This window comes from Rhinatrema bivittatum, chromosome 3 (assembly GCF_901001135.1).
Source record: "Rhinatrema bivittatum chromosome 3, aRhiBiv1.1, whole genome shotgun sequence".
Taxonomy (NCBI): Eukaryota; Metazoa; Chordata; class Amphibia; order Gymnophiona; family Rhinatrematidae; genus Rhinatrema; species Rhinatrema bivittatum.
Window position 1 is genome coordinate 189,235,406 of NC_042617.1, and position 21,650 is coordinate 189,257,055.

The window sequence follows — 21,650 nt, forward strand, 5'->3', positions numbered from 1 at the left end:
GAGTTCAGCATTACCTGGCTGAGTACAGAGACGGTCTCCGGCTGCGGGGGGAGAGGGCATGTGCTGTCAATGCTGCGCTCGGCTTCCTTCACCCACTGCTTTTCAGCTACTCAAGGAGCTAAGTCCACCCTGGCTGAAACCAGCTATCAGACCAAGGCACTCATCTGAGGGACCATGGAAATCACCTCAGGAATTCTTAACTCGGGGAGAGGGACCATTTGGTATCACCACAGGAGAGCATGGCAAATTTATTTCCTTAATTCTCCTTTTCTTTAAAATGAAGCCATTCCCAGTGGGAAGATGCATGTCAATCAACTGCTGGAGATGGAGAATACTGGCAGGCTGATGTCATTACAAGGGTATATGTACTGTGACGTCAGTTTGCTCTGTCTCCATCTGCTGGTAGTGGGGCATAACCCATTTGCTCTGGATTCATCTGACTGGATGCTAAGAAATGCTCAGTTTTACTAAAGTCTGAGAGGCATAATCATGCTATGAAGCAGCAAGATGTAGAGAAACTCCACAGTTTTTCTGCTATTATTCCAAAGAGTGGAAACCCCAAGACTTATAGGTCTGTTGTGAAAATAGTACAAAACTTAACCAGTTGGCTCACTGGCAGTCAAAGTGCGCAGTCATTGGCAAAAGAGCTTGCATGTTACAGAATGTAACATGCACCAGAGGAAGCAATCACTTCTTTCAACTCCATCTCCCAATAAAAGGTCACCCCAATGACATTTATTAAACCAGCAGCAAATTCTCCTTCAGACTATCTGAAGAAGCAAATAACGCAACACTGCTCATTACAAAATATTCTGATATAAGCACATATAAAAAATAATTACAGAAGTGTGCACCATCTCCACAAAAGACACTTGCACTCAGTTTATTAAGCTATACTAGATATTTGCTGTCTCTGGCATTGCTATGTTCACTTACCATTTACAGAGGTTCTTTTAAAATTCTCCTTCTGCAGCATCCAGTTCACAGCTTCGCTCTGGTATGGTTTAAGCACAGGGATCAATGCTGGGTGCTGTACGTCCTCTTTTAGAAGCCGCATTTCCTGCTGATGTGTATGTCTCACATAGTCATACAACTCTTCTATGTTTTGTCTCTCCAGCTCTGTATCTGCTTCCTCCTCTTCCTCATCACCCAAAACATCTGCATGTGGATGCAAAAATCCATTACCACTGTGGCCTTGCTGAGTAGTACCAACCTAGTAACAGTCCTGCTGCACACTTATCAGACTGTGCTGTCTGTAACATTACAGACACTATGAACTTATTTCTATTTATTTATTTAACATGTTTTGTATACCGTCATTCGGTTTTGCCATCACAACGGTTTACAGGAAAAATATATGAGGACAAAGTAACATTAGGGTTTTAAAAGAGAGTGACATAGTTGAAAAAGTTAGGTAACATTGGTGGAATTAATAGTAGGGCTAGTTATTATATATAGGAAAATGTTCTTGAACGACTATTGTAGGTTTCGTGGTTGTGTTGAGATTTCATGGGTGGACCGGATTGTATCTCTGTTTTCTTGGTGTTGTCTGGTTGGGAGTCTGTTGGTGTTGATGATTAAGTGCGTCTGAGAAGGCTCTGGTAAATATCCAGGTTTTTAACTCTTTTTTGAAGGTTTTGGTGTCAAATTGAATTTTAAACAATCTTCAAGAAGATCCAGAAATTGTTGCTCTGACAGCATGTTGTCTATGGCCTCTATTTGCCTACAGTTTACATATGCTTTCGACTTTACATTAGGAAGCAAGGAAATGTTTTAATAGTCTTGCAAGCAAAGATAGGAAACTGGGCAAACATATTAAGTTTATCAAACTTCTTTCTCATTGTCCCCCTTCCTATTACTTTGTTAAAAGTTAGTGTAAAATGTACTTTAAGTTGAAACCAGGCTTTTGTAAGTCAGTTTGCCTGAAGCAAATGGATTTTCATGACTGACATGCTGATTTCCACATTGCTGGGAGAAGGCAGCATCTTCTACGCCAGTCGGGATCCAGAAGGCAGTCACCATGTTCAGCAGCAAAGCCATAGAAAAGATTATGAGAGGGATGCATAGAGGTGAGGAGGAGCAGGAGGAGGAGGCTGAGAAGCTTGCATGGATGGGAGCAGGGTACTGAGGAGGAGGAGGAGGAAAAGGCTGTATGTGATGGTGGTGGGTATGGTAGTGGTGGGAAGTGGGAGAATAGTATATGGCAAGTGCATTTCTATCCTGCTGAGTAAGTCATGGACACATTTTCAAATCTCTGGCTAAAACCATAAGTTTTGTAATCATTTACTCAAAAGTGCATGGCTAGACTACTGAGTAAAACCAATAAGAGTACTAGGTAAAAATACAATGTACTCAGATGTAGAATCTGACCCAATGTCGGACTCCTGCCTCATCTATAAATTAAGGAATTTTGAAGGTACTTTGCAAGATTAGCCCTTAGTAAGAAATGGAGAAATTACTTACCTGATAATTTCATTTTCCTTAGTGGAGACAGATGGACTCAGGACCAATGGGTATAGTGTGCTCCTGATAGCAGTTGGAGATGGAGTCAGATTTCAATCTGATGTCAGGACTACATATACCCGTGCTCAGGGCAGGCGTTAATTTTGGCGAGTAAAAATGTGCGCGTCAGAGGCACTTTTTTTTTTTGCATGGGGAAAATAGATAATAGCCTCATCAACATGCATTTGCATGTGATAAGTGTTTTTACCTATGCGCGCCATTGGACACGTGTCCAATCGCAGGTTCAGCCATATGCTGCAGTCAGCGCACGGTATTGCATCACCTGTTAAGGAATCTGAATCTACATCTCTTTCCTCCACTTATTAACATCATGAACACAAGCCTGGAACTTGATATATTACCAGAAACAGAAGACTGTGGTTCCACACCCTGCGCTTAAAAAGATCCAGATTCTCCTGAAAATTACTGTTCAATCTCTAACTCAGTATTTTCTCAACCCTCTCCTGAAGGCTCACCTAACCTATCAGATTTTCAGAATATACGTAAAGAATATTCATGAGATAGATTTGCATATCATGGGTCTCAATTAATGCAAATTTATAACATGTATATTCATTGTGGCAATCCTGAAGATCTCATTAGATAGGTGTGCCTCTAGGAGAGGGTTGAGAATCACTGCTCTAACATACCTTTCTTTATCTAAAATTCTAGAGAAGGTTGTTCAGGTTCAAAGGAAAATTGGTTCTTACCTGATAATTTTCGTTCCTGTAGTACCACAGATCAGTTCAGACTCCTGGGTTTTGCCTCCCCTCCAGTAGATGGGGACAGAGAAAGTTTTACTGACCCTGCCGCTTAAGATGAAGTTCCACCTGCAATCCCTAGTATTAATCTGTTCCCAAGCCAGGAAAGAGATTTAAGTAAAACAGGCATACTCCCCCAAATGAGCAGGGGGAAGAGAATAACCCTAAAAACATTCAATAACAAAGCGTCCTTATACAAAAATGTATGTAGGATCAACAAAACTTGTGCCCTTCAGATAACATACAGAAATACAGATAGATCGAGCGGACTCTCCTACTAACCTTTGCTAATCAAGGGCAGGACTCTGAACTGATCTGTGGTACTAGAGAAACGAAAATTAGCAGGTAAGAACCAATGTTTCTTTCCCTGTATGTACCAAGATCAGTCCAGACTCTTGGGATGTACCAAAGCTTCCCTAAGTAGGGTAGGACTGGGAAAGTCCCGCTCGCAGCACACTCGCACCAAAATTTCCAGCCCTCGGGGCCTGGACATCCAAATGATCATGTCTGGCAAAAGTGTGCAATGACTTCCAAGTAGCCGCTCTACAGATCTCCTGAGGAGAGACTAAATGACACTCTGCCCAAGAGGCTGCCTGAGAATGAGTAGAATGAGCTCGTAGCCCTAGATGTAGTGTATTTGGATTTTCAGAAGGCGTTTGACAAAGTCCCTCATGAGAGGCTTCTACGAAAACTAAAAAGTCATGGGATTGGAGGCGATGTCCTTTCGTGGATTACAAACTGGTTAAAAGACAGGAAACAGAGAGTAGGATTAAATGGTCAATATTCTCAGTGGAAAAGGGTAAACAGTGGAGTACCTCAGGGATCTGTATTGGGACCGGTACTTTTCAATATATATATAAATGATCTGGAAAGGAATACGACGAGTGAGATTATCAAATTTGCGGATGATACAAAATTATTCAGAGTAGTTAAATCACAAGCAGACTGTGATACATTACAGGAGGACCTTGCAAGACTGGAAGATTGGGCATCCAAATGGCAGATGAAATTTAATGTGGACAAGTGCAAGGTGATGCACATAGGGAAAAATAACCCTTGCTGTAGTTACACGATGTTAGGTTCCATGTTAGGAGCTACCACCCAGGAAAAAGATCTAGGCATCATAGTGGATAATACTTTAAAATCGTCGGCTCAGTGTGCTGCAGCAGTCAAAAAAGCAAATAGAATGTTAGGAATTATTAGGAAGGGAATGGTTAATGGAACGGAAAATGTCATAATGCCTCTGTATCGCTCCATGGTGAGACCGCACCTTGAATACTGTGTACAATTCTGGTCGCCGCATCTCAAAAAAGATATAGTTGCGATGGAGAAGGTACAGAGAAGGGCAACCAAAATTATAAAGGGGATGGAACAGCTTCCCTATGAGGAAAGGCTGAAGAGGTTAGGGCTGTTCAGCTTGGAGAAGAGACGGCTGAGGGGGGATATGATAGAGGTCTTTAAGATCATGAGAGGTCTTGAACGAGTAGATGTGACTCGGTTATTTACACTTTCGAATAATAGAAGGACTAGGGGGCATTCCATGAAGTTAGCAAGTAACACATTTAAGACTAATCGGAGAAAATTCTTTTTCACTCAACGCACAATAAAGCTCTGGAATTTGTTGCCAGAGAAGGTAGTTAGTGCAGTTAGTGTAGCTGGGTTCAAAAAAGGTTTGGATAAGTTCTTGGAGGAGAAGTCCATTAATGGCTATTAATCAATTATACTTAGGGAATAGCCACTGCTATTAATTGCATCAGTAGCATGGGTTCTTCTTAGTGTTTGGGTAATTGCCAGGTTCTTGTGGCCTGGTTTTTGGCCTCTGTTGGAAACAGGATGCTGGGCTTGATGGACCCTTGGTCTGTCCCAGCATGGCAATTTCTTATGTTCTTATGGAATCGGGCGACCCTGACAAATATATGCTGAATTAATAGCCTCTTTCAACCACCTCGCAACAGTCAATTCTGATGCTTTATGCCCTTTCTTGGCACCGCTCCACAACACAAAAAGGTGGTCCGTCATGCGGAAAATATTTGTAACCTCCAAGTATCTCATCAAGGCTCACTTGACATCCAGACGACATAAATCTCTAGCGTGCAGCGCTCCTGGATCTAAGTTTGAGAAGGATGGGAGTTCCACAGACCGATTAATGTGGAAGGAGGATACCACCTTGGATAAAAAGGTAGTTACCATCTGCAAGGAAACACCCCTCGTCCGAGATTCTCAAAAAGAGCTCCCTATAGGAAAGTGCCTGGAGCTCAGAAATTCTACCAGCTGAACAGATTGCCACCAAAAAGACCACTTTCAAAGTCAGATCCTTCATAGTCACAGGCCACAGAGGCTCGAAGGGGAGTGTACATAGGCTCCTTAAGACCACATAAAGGTTCCAGGACAGGCACAGCTGTCGGACAGGAGGGCACAAATGCTTCACGCCTCTAAGAAAACGGAAAACATCCAGATGAGCCGAAAGCGATGACCCACGAACCTTGCCTCAGAAACAACCTAGCACCGCCACCTGAACCTTAAGAGAATTAAAGGACAGCCCTTTTGCCATATCATCTTGAAGGAAGGCCAAAGTGTGTCTCACAGACGCTCGCCTAGGGTCCACCCGCCAACCGGAAAACCAGGAATCAAAAACTCTTCACACCCTTGCATAGATTGCAAGAGAATAGCAATGACCGTCACTGAATAACCTTTTTCCTTCAGCTGCCACCTTTCAAAAGCCAAGCTGCTAGACAGAATCGATCTGCCTGATCTAAACAAACAGGTCCCTGATGCAGTAAGATTGGTAGATGGGTGAGCCGCAGGGGACCATCCACTGCTAGGTTGTCCAAGTCTGCGAACCATGGACATCGCAGCCACTCTGGCACCACTAGAATCACTGGGCCCAGATGAATCTCTATTCTCTGTAGAATCTTGCCCACCAAAAGCCAGGGAGGAAACACGTACAACATGACATCCGCTGGCCAAGGCAGAACTAAGGAATCTACTCCCTCTGCTCCTCTTTCTCGTCATCGACTGAAGAATCACAGTGCTTTGGAATTTCGGAAGGTCACCATCAAGTCCACGCATGGGGGTCCCCCACCGACGACGAACAATGACTATAGCTTCCCTGGACAGTTCCCACTCCCCGGGGTCCAGCTGCTGGTAACTTAGGGAATCTGCTTGCACGTTGTCTGAGCTCGCTATGTGCGAGGCAGCCAAATACTCCAGATGCTGTTCTGCCCAATTTACCAGAAGCTGGGCCTCCTGTGCCACTGAATGGCTCTTCCTACCTCCCTGGCGATTGATATAAGCCACTGCTGTCGCATTGTCCGACAAGACCCTCACCAGCCGGTCTCTCACCAAGAGGAGAAATGCTAGTAGGGCCAGACGCACCACCCTGGTCTCTAGATGATTGATGGACCAGGAAGCTTCCTCCGGAGACCAGCAGCCTTGTACCGACTGATGTTGGCATACTGCACCCCAGCCGAAGAGACTGGCTTCAGTAGCAACGATCATCCAGATAGGTGTTAAGCGTGCAGTCCGCGGCAGACCTGCGGCGTGGCCCCCTCACCTTCTCATGTGGACTCCAGCTCCTGGTTCCTCCTCGCTGGCGACGGTAGGTCGCCAGCTCCGACCTCGGGCCGCCCCAGTGCCTCCGGCTCTGCCTCGGTCCCCAGTACTGCAGCTCAGGATGCCACTACCCACGCCGCGCCCCTCCCTAGGCGCGCACGAACCTTTGATCCTTATGAAGGGCCCGCAGCAGGAACCTGGCCGCGGCCCTGGATAATGACGTCAAACTCTTCAGTGTATTTAAGCTCAGGCCTCGCTCCATAGCGTTAGCTTTGCAACAGGTCTCCTCGCTACTCGAGTACTCGTTGCTGCTAGAGAATCCTCTCTATTCTTCGTTCCTGACCTCCGTTGTTCCTGTCTTGTCTATGTGTTGGACTGACTCTAGGGATATCGATCTCCGCTACACCCGACTATGCTACAGCCTATCTCCAGACCCAGACCTCTGCTATGCCTGACTACCGCTATTGTATTTCTCCATCATCAGAGCATTGCCTTGACTAACGCTATTGACTTTCTCCGAGATCTGAACTCTGCATTGCTTGCCACAACCTCCGCTTTGCCGCCAGCCCTGATCCAGGCCTGTCATTGACGCCTCCTTTAGCCTATTCCCTAGACGTGGACTTACTAGGCTTCGGCCTACCTTTGCTCGAGCATCCCCAGCCAATCTCTGTTCCTTTGGCACCCGAGTTCCAGTACCGAACCCAGTCCAGGATACGACTACGCCACTTATCGTCTGCTGTCTCTGGACTGAACCAACCTCTCTCGTTAATCAACCTCAAGGCCCACCTAAGTCATGCCGGCCCTGGCACTCAAAGGCTCAACCCGTGGGGAATGAGGGCTGGTATAGGTGAAGCTCCAGCGGCCTCTGCCTTCAGCCCACTCCACCTGCTGACGGTGGGGACTCGTAGGTCCTCACCTACGGGTTGCATCAACCCCATCTTGGCCCAAGGGTCCACCTCCAACGCAACAATAGGGATATCGAGATCCACTCCCCGGCTCAACTTGTTCTGTCAGAGGCACCACGAGAGACTAGACTGAACAGACTCCAGTAGAGGGAGAGGTAGCTGATAAAGCTCTGATAACGGGTCCCAGCGAGACAGTAAGGCCGATTGCAGTGGCCTCATGTGAGCAAAGGCCCATGGAACCCACTCCAAGGTAGAAGCGATAGACACAAGCACTTGTAAATAATCCCAGACTTTGGGAACTCATTTGTCTAACAATCCTGGAACTTGAGCCTGAAGCTTGGTAATCCGCTCCTCGATAAGGAACACTTTCCCCATCTTCGTGTCAAAAAGCGCCCCCAGGCATTCCAGACTGTGGGAAGAAACTAGATGACTCTTAGCTAAATTTGATGATCCACCCAAGCAATTGGAGATGCCTGAGCACCAAATCCACTGCCTTACGGCAAAGGGATTCTGACTTTGTTCGAATCAATCAATCATCCAGATAGGGTGAACCAGAACTCTCTCCCTTCGGAGAGCCGAAGCCACTATGACCATCAACTCTGTGAAAGTCCTGGGCACCATAGCCAGGCTGAAGGGAAAAGCACAGAACTGAAAATGTTCACCCAGAATCATGAACCTCATATCTTTGGTGATCTGAGCTAATTCCGATGTGCAGGTAAACCTCAGTCAAATCCAGAGAGGCCAGATACTCCCCTTTGTGTTCTGCCGCAATCACGAAACACAGTGTCTCCATCCGGAACCAAGGAACCTTCAGAGCCATGTTTACCCTTTTCAAGTCTAGGATTGGGTTTAGCATGCCCTCCTTCTTGGGAACGATGAAATAGATGGAGTAGCAGCCAGATCTTCGTTCGTCTAGGGGGATGGGGACAATGGCTCCCAACTGACATAGACATCGGATGGTGGCCCTTATTGCAAGTACCCTTTCCCAGTACGAACACTGAGACACCAAAAATCAGTCTCTTAGCGGACAAGCAAACTCAAGCATAACCGTGTCTTATCATATTTAGGATCCACTAGTGCAATGTGATCTTGATCATCTCCTCACAAAATAGAGATAGGCGATCTATCCGTGGGACTGAAGAGTGGACCAGCCTCGTCTCATTGGGAAGACTTGGCGCCACTTCCTCCCTGGGAACGGCCATCTCTGCCGGGTTGATGACCTTGAAAGGACTGAGACCAGGACTGTTAGCAACCGGAGACTTGTCTCAGAGCAGAACCGAGGGTCTGGGACCCGGAATCTTTGATTCCCTTTGAAGCGGGAACGAGAAGACGGGAAGTTCTTCCCGTTTGGCCTGTCCTCAGGCAACTTATGGACTTTATTCTTCCCTAGAGACTTGATCATTTCCTCAAGATCCTTGCCAAAGAGCAATTTTCCCTTAAAAGGTAAAGATCCAAACTGTGCCTTGGAGGAGACATCAGCTGACCAATTCCTCGAGGAGGCACCTGGCCAAAACCACCAACATCATCGTCCAAGAAGAGGTCCTGAGAAGGTCATACATTGCCTCAGTACTGTATGTCATGATGGCCTCCAGCCATTCCGCCTGGGGAGCCTCAGACTCAAACAAAGACTTGTCACATTGCAGCTGCTGAACCCAACAAAGACCAGCTCACAGCATGAAACTGCTACCCATAGCGGCCCGAGCGCCAAGAGCCAACACTTCAAAAATCTTCTTGAGGTGTACCTCCAGTTTCCTGTCCTGAAGCTCCCTTAAAGCTGCTCCTCCAGTGATCAGAATGGTTATCTTCTTGGTGACCAGCGAAACTGCGGCATCCACCTTGGGAACCTTGAGCAGGTTGAGCGCCTCGTCAGGCAATGGATACAATCTGTCCATCGTTCTGCTGACCTTCAAACCAGTGCCCAGAATAGCCCACTCCCGGAAAAGGAGAGCACTTACAGAACTATGGAACGGAAAGGACTTTGCTGACCTTAGAGTCCAACCATGACTGGGTCCTCTGCTCCCAGCTCAGAATCCTGCCGTGGAACCTCAATGCCCAACTCCTCCAACACCGCTGAAATAAGTGGGCTCAGCTCCTCTTTATGGAACAAACGCAATACCTTAGGGTCATCACCCTCGAAGGACGCGTCCTGCATGAGGATTTGTCCGGATCCAGGGCACCGACACCTGGTCCAGACTCCTGAGAATCTACTCTCTGGGCCCCTTCCTTGTCCGAGTCAGCCGAGGAAGAATCCATGTCAGCCGGGGACCCAAAGTCCTCAGGAGCCATTGGACCCTAAGGGTCCCCATGGACACAGAGGGCTTGGACCTCTTGGCAGGCCGCCCAGGGGCTTTCTTAGCAGTACCTCGGTGTGCAACCTTCCAGGTCTTATAGGCCTTGTGGAGCAACAGTACGAAATCGGAGGAAAAAGAAGAAGATGTATCCGATTGAGCCCCGGGGTCCTCATCGCTCCCAGGAAGGCCCCCCAGCATCTGAACGATATCCCCCAGAGTCATGAACCTCCGGAATGAATGGAGAGAAAGGTCCCTACTCTCCTTCATGGCCCGCGCAGCCAAACAAAAATGTGATAACATGACCGCCGTTCCCGAGCTTAGCGGGAACGGATCCTCAAGAGCCGATCGCGGCAATGGCAGCTTCGCAGGATCACGTCAAGAACTGCTAGTGCCATCTGAGTTGCTCCCTGATAGTCCCTCTCCCCAGAGAGGTATCAAGAGCAAAGGCCAACCGGGAAAGACGCGACCATATGTCCCCGCAGGCCGAACAGGCCGCACTACGCGGCATCACAAAGAGAGCCAGGCCAACCACAGTGCAAGGGAGAGATGCAACAAGGAGCTGGAGGAAACAAGCCTTCTAGGAGCTGTCCGCCGAAATAAAGGGCCGAGGAAAAGTGAAATTGTGCTGCCCCTGTGCCATTCCAACAGCTCCCAAGTTGCCCCAAAGAAAATAATAAAACCTCTCTTACACTTACATTTTTTTTTTTTTAAGAAAACTTTAAACAAACAGAAAAAGGAAGCGGGGCACTTTCCAGAGAGAAGGCAGCAGGCTCCGGTGATCCCTCAGGGCGATGATCTGGGATCCCCGGGTATCAGCTCTGTCCGGCCAGGGATACGAGCAAAACAGGGACCCCCGACTCCCTGTTCGAGAGCCTCATGCACCAGAAGTGATGGCCCCACCAGGGCCTAACTTCTGGGAGGCAAAGGCAGACAGCCTATTTGCCTTTTTGTTTTGTTTTAGTCAGACTGTAGGCTTTGCACTTCCACCATCTGCTGGAGACAAAGAAATACTGAGGGACTACAGGTGGCACCTTGTCTTAAGTGTCAGTAGAACTTTCTCTGTCTCCATCTACTGATGGGGAGGCAAAACCCAAGAGTCTGGACTGATCTGGGTATGAACAGGGAACTTTCTTTTTTGTTTTTAGAAAAAACAATAGTGTTGCATCCCAAACAAATCAGAGCCGGTAACTCATCTCTATGAAAGAAACACAACAAAAATGTAACACAAAAAAAACACAACAAAAATGTAGCAGGTCTAGGAGTGCTAAGACACTTGCCCACAGTACCAGGCATGTGGAAATCCGCAGTCTACAAGCTTGAACCTTTAAGATTGGCCCAGGGACGAGGACTGCCCTGATGTCCATACCAAAACCAGGTGGTGTCGGTCCAACACCCATTGAACTACCTTCCCTTGCTGAGTAAACAGTTAGGGAAGCCCCAAAATCAGGCAATACCTCGGACAGCTCTTTTTTCAATTCCTGCATAAGATGGGAGAATCCGGCTTAGCAAAATCAGACAGAGGCACTTCTCCCTGAGCCTCCAAACAGTGCTGACACAAGTTAGAGAGAACGCCAGGCAGAGATGCCTAAATATAACAAGCAGCACAAAAGGCAAAGTGCTTAGGCTTCTCTGCTATTGGCGCCATCAGGTTGTTGGTACACTCTAACAGGCATCTGATAACAGTGCACCCAGTTATGTTAGAACAACAAAAAATAGGTGCCCAAAAATTAGATGCTCAACAGTGTTTCAATAAGCACACAAAACTGAGCTCCCACCAGGACACTCAGACAGTGCGTGTAAATAAGTGCCCAAATATGCATATGTGCATAACTAAATGCCCAGGCAGGCACCCCTAAGCGCCCAACTAGGTGCACAAACTGGAAGCACTACTGGACACAGCCGGGCGCACAAGCACGAACTGATGTAGCTGAAGAGGGCAGTCTAATGAGCAAGAAAAACTGTGCGAAAATGCCGCCATGGCCTACCACTGGCAGACTCAAGCCTGAGAGTGGGGCCTAGCCAAAAAGGCTGCTCAACCCGCCAAGCTGCCCAGGTCCCTGAAGCTCCCCCAGAGGCAGTAACGAACGTCAGATTAGCGTGCCAAGCAAGGAGACCAGAGAGGAGAGCTCTACTTACCTTATATACTCCTATATAAGTTAAAACTTTTACCCCAAAACCAGTCCTTAAATTGTGGTCGTTTTATTCACGGGTCAATCCACATAATGCCGGTATCGTAATTCAAGATGCATGAGTGAATCGTTGCATACTCTTCCTCCCAATCCCTTAACTCACCCGCTGCTATGAGGACAATGATGGTACTTGCATTTGCGCAGGCACATCCTCCCTCCTCCACCACGGGGTCCCAGTGGCGCACTTTGAACCATGTGGTTCTAAGTGCGCCAATCAGACCCTGGCTTGGGAGGGGGGAGGATGAAGGACACTCCTAAGCAAACGCAAGTTCATCATTGTCATAGCAGTAGCGAGTGTTTGAGTTAAGGAATCTGGAGGAGTTTTGGGGAGAGAAGCTGTCCTACCGCTACACTGGGACACCGTGGGGGGAAGAGGAAGGATGTTTCTGAGCAAATGCAAGTGTCGTTGTTGAGAGGAGGCGTGTGCGAACGATTCACTCATGCATCTTGAATTACGGTAACGGCATTATGTGGATTGAACCGTGAATAAAGAATTATTTTGATATGAATAACATTGGTAATAAGAATGAAACACCGATGACATTTGATATGCCTGGCTATCGCACTCTAGAAGGCATTGGTGAGAAGACCATACTTGTAAAAACAACTGGTCCTGAAAAGACCCATTTCACAGAGGTCCTGTCTTGCCTGCAAAATGGCACAAAACCGCATCCAGTGGTAATATTCAAGAGGAAACAGATGCCAAAGAACCTAAAAATTCCAGCAGGCGTAACTGTTCGGGTTTATCCGAAAGGCTGGATGGATGAGAAGGGAACGAAATTGGTGGCTGTGTGACATGTGGGATAGGCAACCAGGCACAGGGCTGAGAAAACAACCATCGCTATTGGTGTTCCGTGCACATATAACAGAGAATGTGAAGGACAATGCAAAGAAAATGGCAATCATATTAGCAGTGACTCCAGTTGGTCTGACATCAATGTTTCAGCCGTTATATGTCTGTCTCAACAAGCCTTTCAAGGAACAATTGTGGCATATGTGGCAACAATGGATGTGTTCTGGTCAGGCAAAGTTAACTAAAGGAGGAAACCTGTTGAAACCAAATATTGATTTGGTAGCAAAATGGATAAAAGATGCCTAGGAGTCAATTCCACCAAAAATGGTCATAAAATCATTCCTGAAATGAAACATTAGCAATGCTATCGATGGATCAGAAGATGACACCATCTATGAAGACAAAGGCAAATCAGCATTGGATGACGATTCGACAGATAGAAACAGCAAAGACAACATTTACGCCAATGGCATCGCCAAAGAACAGTTTCACGATTTATTCGGACATTCCTATGATGAAGAATTGGACTGGAAAGGATTTGAATACAAGAGAAGGATTCAAACAGCAGGGATAGCCATAGGGGAGGGAGGCAAGGATTCATACAGCAGGGACATTTTCTTAAGTTGTTAATGATAATATTTCTTATGAGACACTTTATTCTGCTTTTAAAAAATAAATAAAAGCAATTTTCTTAAGTTACCAATTTGTTTCTTTGTATGATTTCACCATTTCATAAGCCCCCCCCCCCCCTACATTTTACCCTTGATTTATCCACTGGTGACAAATAATTCTTGAATTTGGGGTCCAAAAAATACCCTTGACTTATGAGATTGACTTATACACGAGTATATATGGTAACTCTCCCCTTCTCTCTTCCTTCTTTTCTCTTTTTTTTTAATTACATGAGCTCAGCCCATCCGGCTAAGTACAAGGTCGGTCTCTGGCTGCAGGGGGAGAGGGTAAGGATCTTCACCGCTCTGCTGGTTTCCTGCACCCGCTCGCATTTTGGGCTGTTTGGGGTTTTTTGGGAGGAACCATAAAAGGTATCACCACAGGCAAGCAAGGCAAATAATTTTCCTTCTTCTTTTCTCCTTTAAAATTTTTAAGCAATTCCCTGTAGGGAGATGCATGCCCACCATCTGCTGGTGATGGAGAATACTGGCAGGCTGAAGTCACTGCAGGGGTATATATACCGTGATGTCAGATTTGCTCTGTCCCACTGGTTCTGGATTCACCTGTCCGTAGGCTAAGATGGCACCCCTGAATTTGTAACAGTAAGTATTCCAAATCCAAGCTGAGTAATTATGTCTTTCCACGACATAAAAATATAAATCAAATTTCAATTATGTCATTATTTTCCACAGTATTGGCATTTTAGCCTGGAAAAAAGTGTTCTCCCACTTTTTTTTAGTATATTTCTTACTATCCACTGATGCAGCATTACCCCCCAGAATGGAAGTGTGTACCTTGTCCTGTTTAATGAGCCTTCTTACCTGGGACTGTGAAGTTGTAAAACTTTTCCATCAATTTCTGTATTAACTGTAAAGGTTTTTTTACCCTTCCATTTCCTTCACTGAGACACTCTGGTTTACTTATGCCAGCTTCCAAAAGATAGATTCCAACCTACAAAACACGGTTTATACACAAATATCAAAAGACAATAAACAGTAACACAATACCGAATGGCACTGCACTTGCAGTTAGTTTAAAAGAATGATAACTAAGGGCTGAGGTTATTTCAAGGGTTATTTCAAGGGAAAATTATCTTCTCTTTTCCTTGTTCTGGGATTTTCTGCTCTCTTATGTGAAAAAATTATATAGAAAATATAAAGAGATGAAATGGAGACAAGAAGACCACCATATCTGTTTCTAAGGGCTTCAAACTCCCATAATGCAATGCAAAGAATGTTATTCTGTACCACCTTGGAGAGGATATACCACTTGAATATCAGGCTCAGACAGAGCACGCTGGAGACCCTGTTTTACAGCAATCATTATTATAGAAGTTTGAAACCTTGAAAATGGATAATTAGTTGGCTACAGACTAGATTGGTGGGATTGTCCAAGAGTGTTCTCTGTTGCTGATGAGAGGAATGATTGCTTCTGAATGCCCTGTAATAATGGAATGAATGAATGCATTTGATCCATGGGTTATGGCTGCCATCATTCAAAGCTGCAGCTGGCCCTGGCTTTGAAAATCTATTTCCCATTTCCCTCTAACACTGTTCTATCAGTACCTGAAACAAAAACAGGACGTAGGTGTAGATACATATAGCCAAATTCCTGTACAGCTATCAGATACTACTTATTATTCTCCTTAAAAGCAATTTGTATTGTAAATTACTAGGCAGCACCTGGCTGAACAGAAAATGTACTTTTAAGCTATCTGCCCTTTAACACACCTCCCTGCATTACTGGGGAATAGCTAATGCCTTTTTACATGGGATTTGCATGTATCCATGCTAAGCATACTACAGGTTTCTTCGGCAGTAAAACCCATATTACATACCCGAATAAAATTAGCCCCAAAAAACCCATGTTAAAACCACAGTAAAAACGCTCAGTGCAGCTTATTACATTAGCCCAGAGTAAGGCCATGAAAGAGGTGTGTCATCTGTCTTTGTCAGCTGCGAGGAGAATTCCCATGTATAAGGACGGGTCTAGCAGGACTCAAGGAAAGAAAACTTCCAGGTGAGAATAATTTCACCTTTCTAACTGCTGGAAATTTAACTCACATTTCTGGGGCTATATTATACTATCGCTGTGCCCAGTGTGGTATTGTCTACCTGCTTCTATCAGACTGGACACAACAATAGAATAACTTTGGCAACCAGAAATGTGAGTTTATTCCACCTTGGACCCTGGAGTTTAATTTCCAGTATAAGCTCTCAAGGCGGGCACCTACAGCTGAACAGTATACCAGCACTGTGCATTCCAGCTCTGGAATAGAAACAGAGAAACATGACGGCAGAAAAAGAACATATGGCCCATCCAGTCTGCCCATCCGTCCAATTAATTTAGCATTATAATTCACATCACATCCTTAGAGATCCCCTGTATTTATCCCATTCTTTCTTGAATTCAGGTACTGCTTTTATCTCCACCACTTACACTGGGAGGCTGTTCCATGTATCCACCACCCTCTCTGTAAAGAAATATGTCCTACAATTACTCCTCAGTCTACCCACATTCAATCTCATCTCATGACCCCTTGTCCTAGAGCCTCCTTTCCATTGAAAAAGGCTCACCTCCTGTGCATGGAAACCTTTGAGATATTTGAATGTCTCTATCATATGTCCCCTATCTTGCCTTTCCTCTAGGATGTACATGTTTAGATCTTTACATCTTTAGAACAAAGATCACTTACCATTTTAGTAGCTACCCCCTGGATTGACTCTATCTTGTTTATATCCTTTTGAAGATGCAGTCCCCAAAATTGTACCCAGTATTTCAAGTGAGGTCTCACCAGGGACCTATACAGGGGCAATATCACCTCCCTTTTTCTGCTGACCATTCATCTCCCTATTCAGCCAAGCATCTTTCTGGCTTTTGCTGTCACTTTATCCACCTATTTGGCTACCTTAAGATAATAAGATACAATTACCCCCAGATCCCGTTCTTCCTTTGCGCTTAGAAGAATTTCATCTCCAATACTGTACCTTTCCCTTGGGTTTGGCATCTTACATGCATTACTCTGCATTGTTTTTAAACGGCCAGATTGTAGGTCAATCCTAGAGCTTCCTAGATCCCTCCCTCATGTTTTGCACTCCTTCCTGGCTGTCCACCCTGTTATAAATTTTGGTATCATCAGCAAAAAAGACAAACCTTTCCTGACAAACCTTCTGTTATGTCACTCACAAAAAAGTTGAAAAGAACCAGTCCAAGAACCAATCCCTGAGGCATGCTGCTAGTAACAACCCCCTCCTCAGAGAAAACTCCATTTACCACTACCCTTTGTCGCCTCCCACTCAGCCACTCTTGGATCCATACCAAGGGCGTACAATTTATTTATAAGTCTTCTGTGCAGAGCCATGTCAAAGGCCTTGCTGAAATCTAAGTACACTATGTCTAGCACTCTCCCTTGATCCAACTCTCTGGTCACCCAATCAGAGAAATTGATCAGATTGCCTCGGATCTTGCAATCTAGTGGATTCCAAAAATTGCACTATCCTCTGTTTTAGCAGCAATTTCATTAGTTTGCTCACCACAGAGGTCAAACTAACATAAAAATAAATTATGAGTGCATTTTGTTGGGATGTGTAAAGGAAGGCACTGCTAGGATTTGAACCCAGGATGTCCTGTTTACTAGACAGGCACTTAACCAACCAATCCATAGCACCTGACCATATAGGGCTGGATTTTAAAAGGGTTACGAGCGCCGGGCCTATTTTAAAAAGGCCCAGCAACGCACGTAAAGCCTCAGGATGCCTATAAGTCCCAGGGCTTTACTAAAGGGGCGGTCTGGGGCCAGAGGCCTCCGACAGAGCGGCCATTGCCGCTCTGTCGGAGGATCGTGTGCCGGCAAGCTGCCGGCACGAACAACTTGTGCCTACCCAGAGGCAGGCACAAAAGGTAAGATAATAATTTTGGTGGAGGGTAGAGTAGGGCGGGGGGGGGAAGGTTAGGGGGAAGGGAAGTTCCCTCCCAGGCCGCTCCGATTTCAGAGCGGCCTGGGAGGGAATAGGGGAAAGCAGTGTGGCACGGCACGTGCAAGGAGCACAATTGTGCACCCCCTTGCACGCACCAACCCCCGATTTTATGTTATAAAATTGGGCGTACATGTGCGCGCACCGGGTAGTGCGCACAAATGTAGGCCGCGCGCTTCTTTTAAAATCTACCCCATAGTGTTTAATGGTAGATGTCAATCTCAAGAAGCTTACACTTTGTTCAGCTAGCTATAATGCCCAGTCCAGAGAGAAAATTCTGCCAGGGCCTGAATGCCACACTTAGAACCATGCGGTTCAAAGCATGATGCTGGGACCCAGCTGGAGAGGAGGGAAGAAGCACCTAAGGAGCTTCAAGACCTTGGTCCTCCTCCTCCTGTTTTAGGATAGGGCGCGGCTGAGAGGACATTTGGGCCAGAGAGGTGGCGAGTTAATAAACTTGGGATTGTGGGGAGGTGGGGTTGTTAATAAACTGGAGATCACTGGGGAGAAGTTAATAAATTAGGTATCACTGTTGGAGGGGAGATAAGAGAGTTAATAAAATGGGGATCGCCGGGGGTGGGAAGAGAGAATGAACTGGTGATCATTGTGGCAGAGAGCGCTAATGAACTGGGGACCTCCATGGAGAGAGAAAAAAGTTAACTAGACATCACTGTGGGGGTGGGAGGCGGCTAGGGGGAGTAAATGGACAGAGGGATCACTATGAGGGGAGGGAATGAATTGAGGATCACTGTGGGGAAAGGGGAAGAGTAAATGACCTGTGGGGGAGAAGAGGAGCCCCTCAGCATCTGTAAATCTAAAGTCCAGCCTGCACGACATGTGACCAGCTCAGCTAGAAGCCAGTCACAGCCACCAAACCAGTCTGCATGTGGATAGAGAGCATGTGTGAGAGGGAAAGAGATAGCATGTGTGTGTGTGTAATTGCATGTGTGGGAGAGAGTGTGTGTATGTGAGAGAGAGCTTGTGTGCGTGAGTGCATGTGTGGGGAGAGAAAACTTGTGCAATGATTGCATATGTGGGGGGAGAGAGAGAGAGCTATCTACTGCACATGTGGGAGAGAGAGAGCATTGTGTGTGACTGCAGGTGTGGAAGGGAGAGAGCATTGTGTGTGATTGCATCTGGGATTGAGAGAGCATTGTGTGTGATTGCATGTGTGGGGAGAGAAAGAATGTGCAAGCCTGCATGTGTAGGGGTGTGTGTGTGTGTGTGTGAGAGAGAGAGAGAGAGATTGTATGTGGGAGAGGGAAAGCATGTATGTGTGTATGTTGAAGAGTATGTGCGAATGTGTGTACCCTTACCCATCTTAATTTATAACAATCTCAAGGTGACTGGAAATCAAAAGTTCCCAGATATAGTTTTTTTTTATTTGTTTGTTTTTCCCCCCTTTTATAGTTTAAATTATTGGGTGTTATTTGAGGTGCCCACTGTTTTGAAATATTTTATTGGTATTTGCAAAATTTGTAAAACGTTGTGTGAGTTTTTAAATTATTGGATGTTATTCTGTTCGTCAGCTGTTATGAAAAAGCAAGTTTGCTTACTGTAAACGGTGTTTCTGTAGATAGCAGGATGAATTAGCCATGCTGTTGTGGGATGAATCAGGTCCAAGAGGTGGAGCTACCAAAGTGATGTCAGAGCTTTGCTCTGAGGCTGTGCGTGGTTTCCCGTGCTCAGATCGACTCTCCTTAGTCTGTGATAAAGCAAGCGTGGTCATAGATATGACGGTCGACTGTGCAGGGAGGTGGGTGGGTCAGCAAGGCTAATTCATCCTGCTATCTACCATTTACGGTAAGCAAACTTGGTTTTTCCCGTCGATAGCAGGCTAAATTAGCCATGCTGTCATGGGAGTCCGAAGCTCCCCAACATGCTGCATGGTATTAATTTGGTTAGTAGCTTACGTGCAGTGTGTGACCCATTATGTGCCAGTCGACCTGTGGTTCCTTTAATGAATGCAATAATGCTTGTCCCAATTTGGCATCACCCACTGTCTGCTGGTCCAAGCAGTAATGTGAGGTGAATGTATGAATAGATGCCCATGTGGCGGCTTTGCAAATGTCTAGAGGTGGAACATGTTTCAAATGAGCCAGAGAAGCTGCTACTGCTCTAGTTTGATGAGCCGTAGGACGAGACGGTAAGTCGATCTGCCTTTTGTTATAGCAGAAAAGTATGCATTGAGTAATCCAATTGGAAATAGTTCGTTTAGCCACTGGTTGTCCCAGGGCATTTGGATTGAAAGAGACAAACAGCTGTGAGACTCTCACAGGGGATTGGGTTCATTGTTTATAGTAAGCCAATGCCCTCTTGCAGTCTAATGTGTGTAGAAGTTTCTCCCGCTCGTTCCGATGCAGTTTCGGACAGAAAGTAGGTAATTCAATAGATTGGTTGAGATGAAATTGAGAGCTCACCTTCGGTAGAAAGGTAGGATGTGTTCGAAGGACCACCTTATTGTGGTGAAACTGGAGATAGGGAGCATAATGTACTAAGGCTTGTAACTCACTAACTCGGCGAGCTGAAGTGATCGCAACTAGGAAAACCACTTTCCAAGTGAGGTATTTGGGATGTGCCACGTCCATTGGTTCTAACAGAGCCAGCATCAATTGTTCCAGTATGAGGTTGAGGTTCCATGGCACGAGGGGTTTTGTTACTGGAGGTTGAAGGTGAGTAAGACCTCTGAGGAATCGTGACACCATTAGATGATGAGAGATCGGATGTCCTTCATGTAGACGGTGAAATGCAGCTATAGCACTCAGGTGGACTCGGACAGAAGCTGTGGCCAAGCCAGCTACATGCAATGTGTGTAGGTACGCAAGGAGAATGTCCAGGAGGCTTGAGGGTGGGTCCACCCCATTTGACATGCACCACGTCTCATACCGTTTCCATTTAAATTGGTAACTGCATCTTGTGGATGGCTTTCTTGAGGCCAGAATTTTGTACTGAAATTGAGAATCCCTGTTCAGCAAGCATGATCCGTTCAATCTCCACGCCATTAGATGTAAGGAGATGTGGAGCGGGTGTAGGAGAGAGCCTTCTTCTTGCGATAGGAAGTCTTCCTGATTTGGTAAGCGGAATGGCTCTGGTGTGGACATCTGTAGCAGGTGCGTGTACCACGGTTGACGTAGCCACACAAGCACTATTAGAATTAGTTATACTTCGTCCTGCATGCAGTTTTGCAATGGAATACGTCCTCTACTACGACTGGGTTGAGAGACAATTTGTGAGGGTGAAATACTCTGCTCAATCTGTCGGCCCTGGTATTGGAGATTCCCAGTAAGTAAGTTGCTTGTAACTGAATTGAGTGTGTCTGCCTGTTCATGACAAAATGGTTAGGGCTTCCTTGTAGAGGATCCATGAGCCCGAGCCGCCTTGTTGATGTAAAACATGGCAATTTGGTTGTCCATGTAGATCATCACTCGATGACCTTGAAGGTGAGAGACGAAAGCCTGTAGGGCATAGCGTATCGCTCAAAGTTCTAATAGGTTGATTTGATATGCTTGTTCCCGTTGAGTCCACAGACCCTGAGTCTGCAGGTGATCTAAGTGTGCCCCCCATCCCTTGCGGGAGGCATCCGTGGTGAGAACGGCATTGTGAGGTAACAGTAAGAATGGAGCACCCTTGCTGAGCACCCTCATGCGAAGCCACCAGTCGAGTTTGTTACACATGGCTCTGGTGAGAGACACCTTCTTCATCAATAGGTGGGAATGTTGGTGCCATTGACGTTTGAGATCCCATTGAATGTGGCACATGTGTAGTCTGGTTGAAGTGACTGCATGAATGGCCGCTGCCATGTGGCCCAGCACTGTGAGAATTTGCCGTGCCGAAGGAGTTGGGGTACGTCGTAAACTGCGGAAAAGCTGACGCATCGTGTTCCTTCTGTCGAGTGGTAGGAACGCTCTGTGTTGTATCGTGTCCAACAGGGCTCCTATGACCTGAAGCCTTTGGGTCGGCAACAGATGTGATTCCTCGTAGTTGATAAGGCCCAACTGACCGAGATGGTAG

The 21,650-nt window shown here is 46.1% G+C and overlaps 1 protein-coding gene across 2 annotated transcripts in view; it reads right to left on the reverse strand.

Moving 5' to 3' along the window:
• Positions 1 to 21,650, reverse strand: part of SHPRH (SNF2 histone linker PHD RING helicase) — a 425,259-nt gene that overhangs the window by 374,626 nt on the left and 28,983 nt on the right. For both annotated transcript variants that reach the window (XM_029594036.1, XM_029594035.1), the window contains 2 exons: positions 14,487 to 14,616; positions 937 to 1,158 (listed from right to left, as the gene is read on the reverse strand). In XM_029594036.1, coding sequence (XP_029449896.1) covers positions 937 to 1,158; positions 14,487 to 14,616 — 352 coding nt within the window. The remainder of the gene's footprint in view (positions 1 to 936; positions 1,159 to 14,486; positions 14,617 to 21,650) is intronic.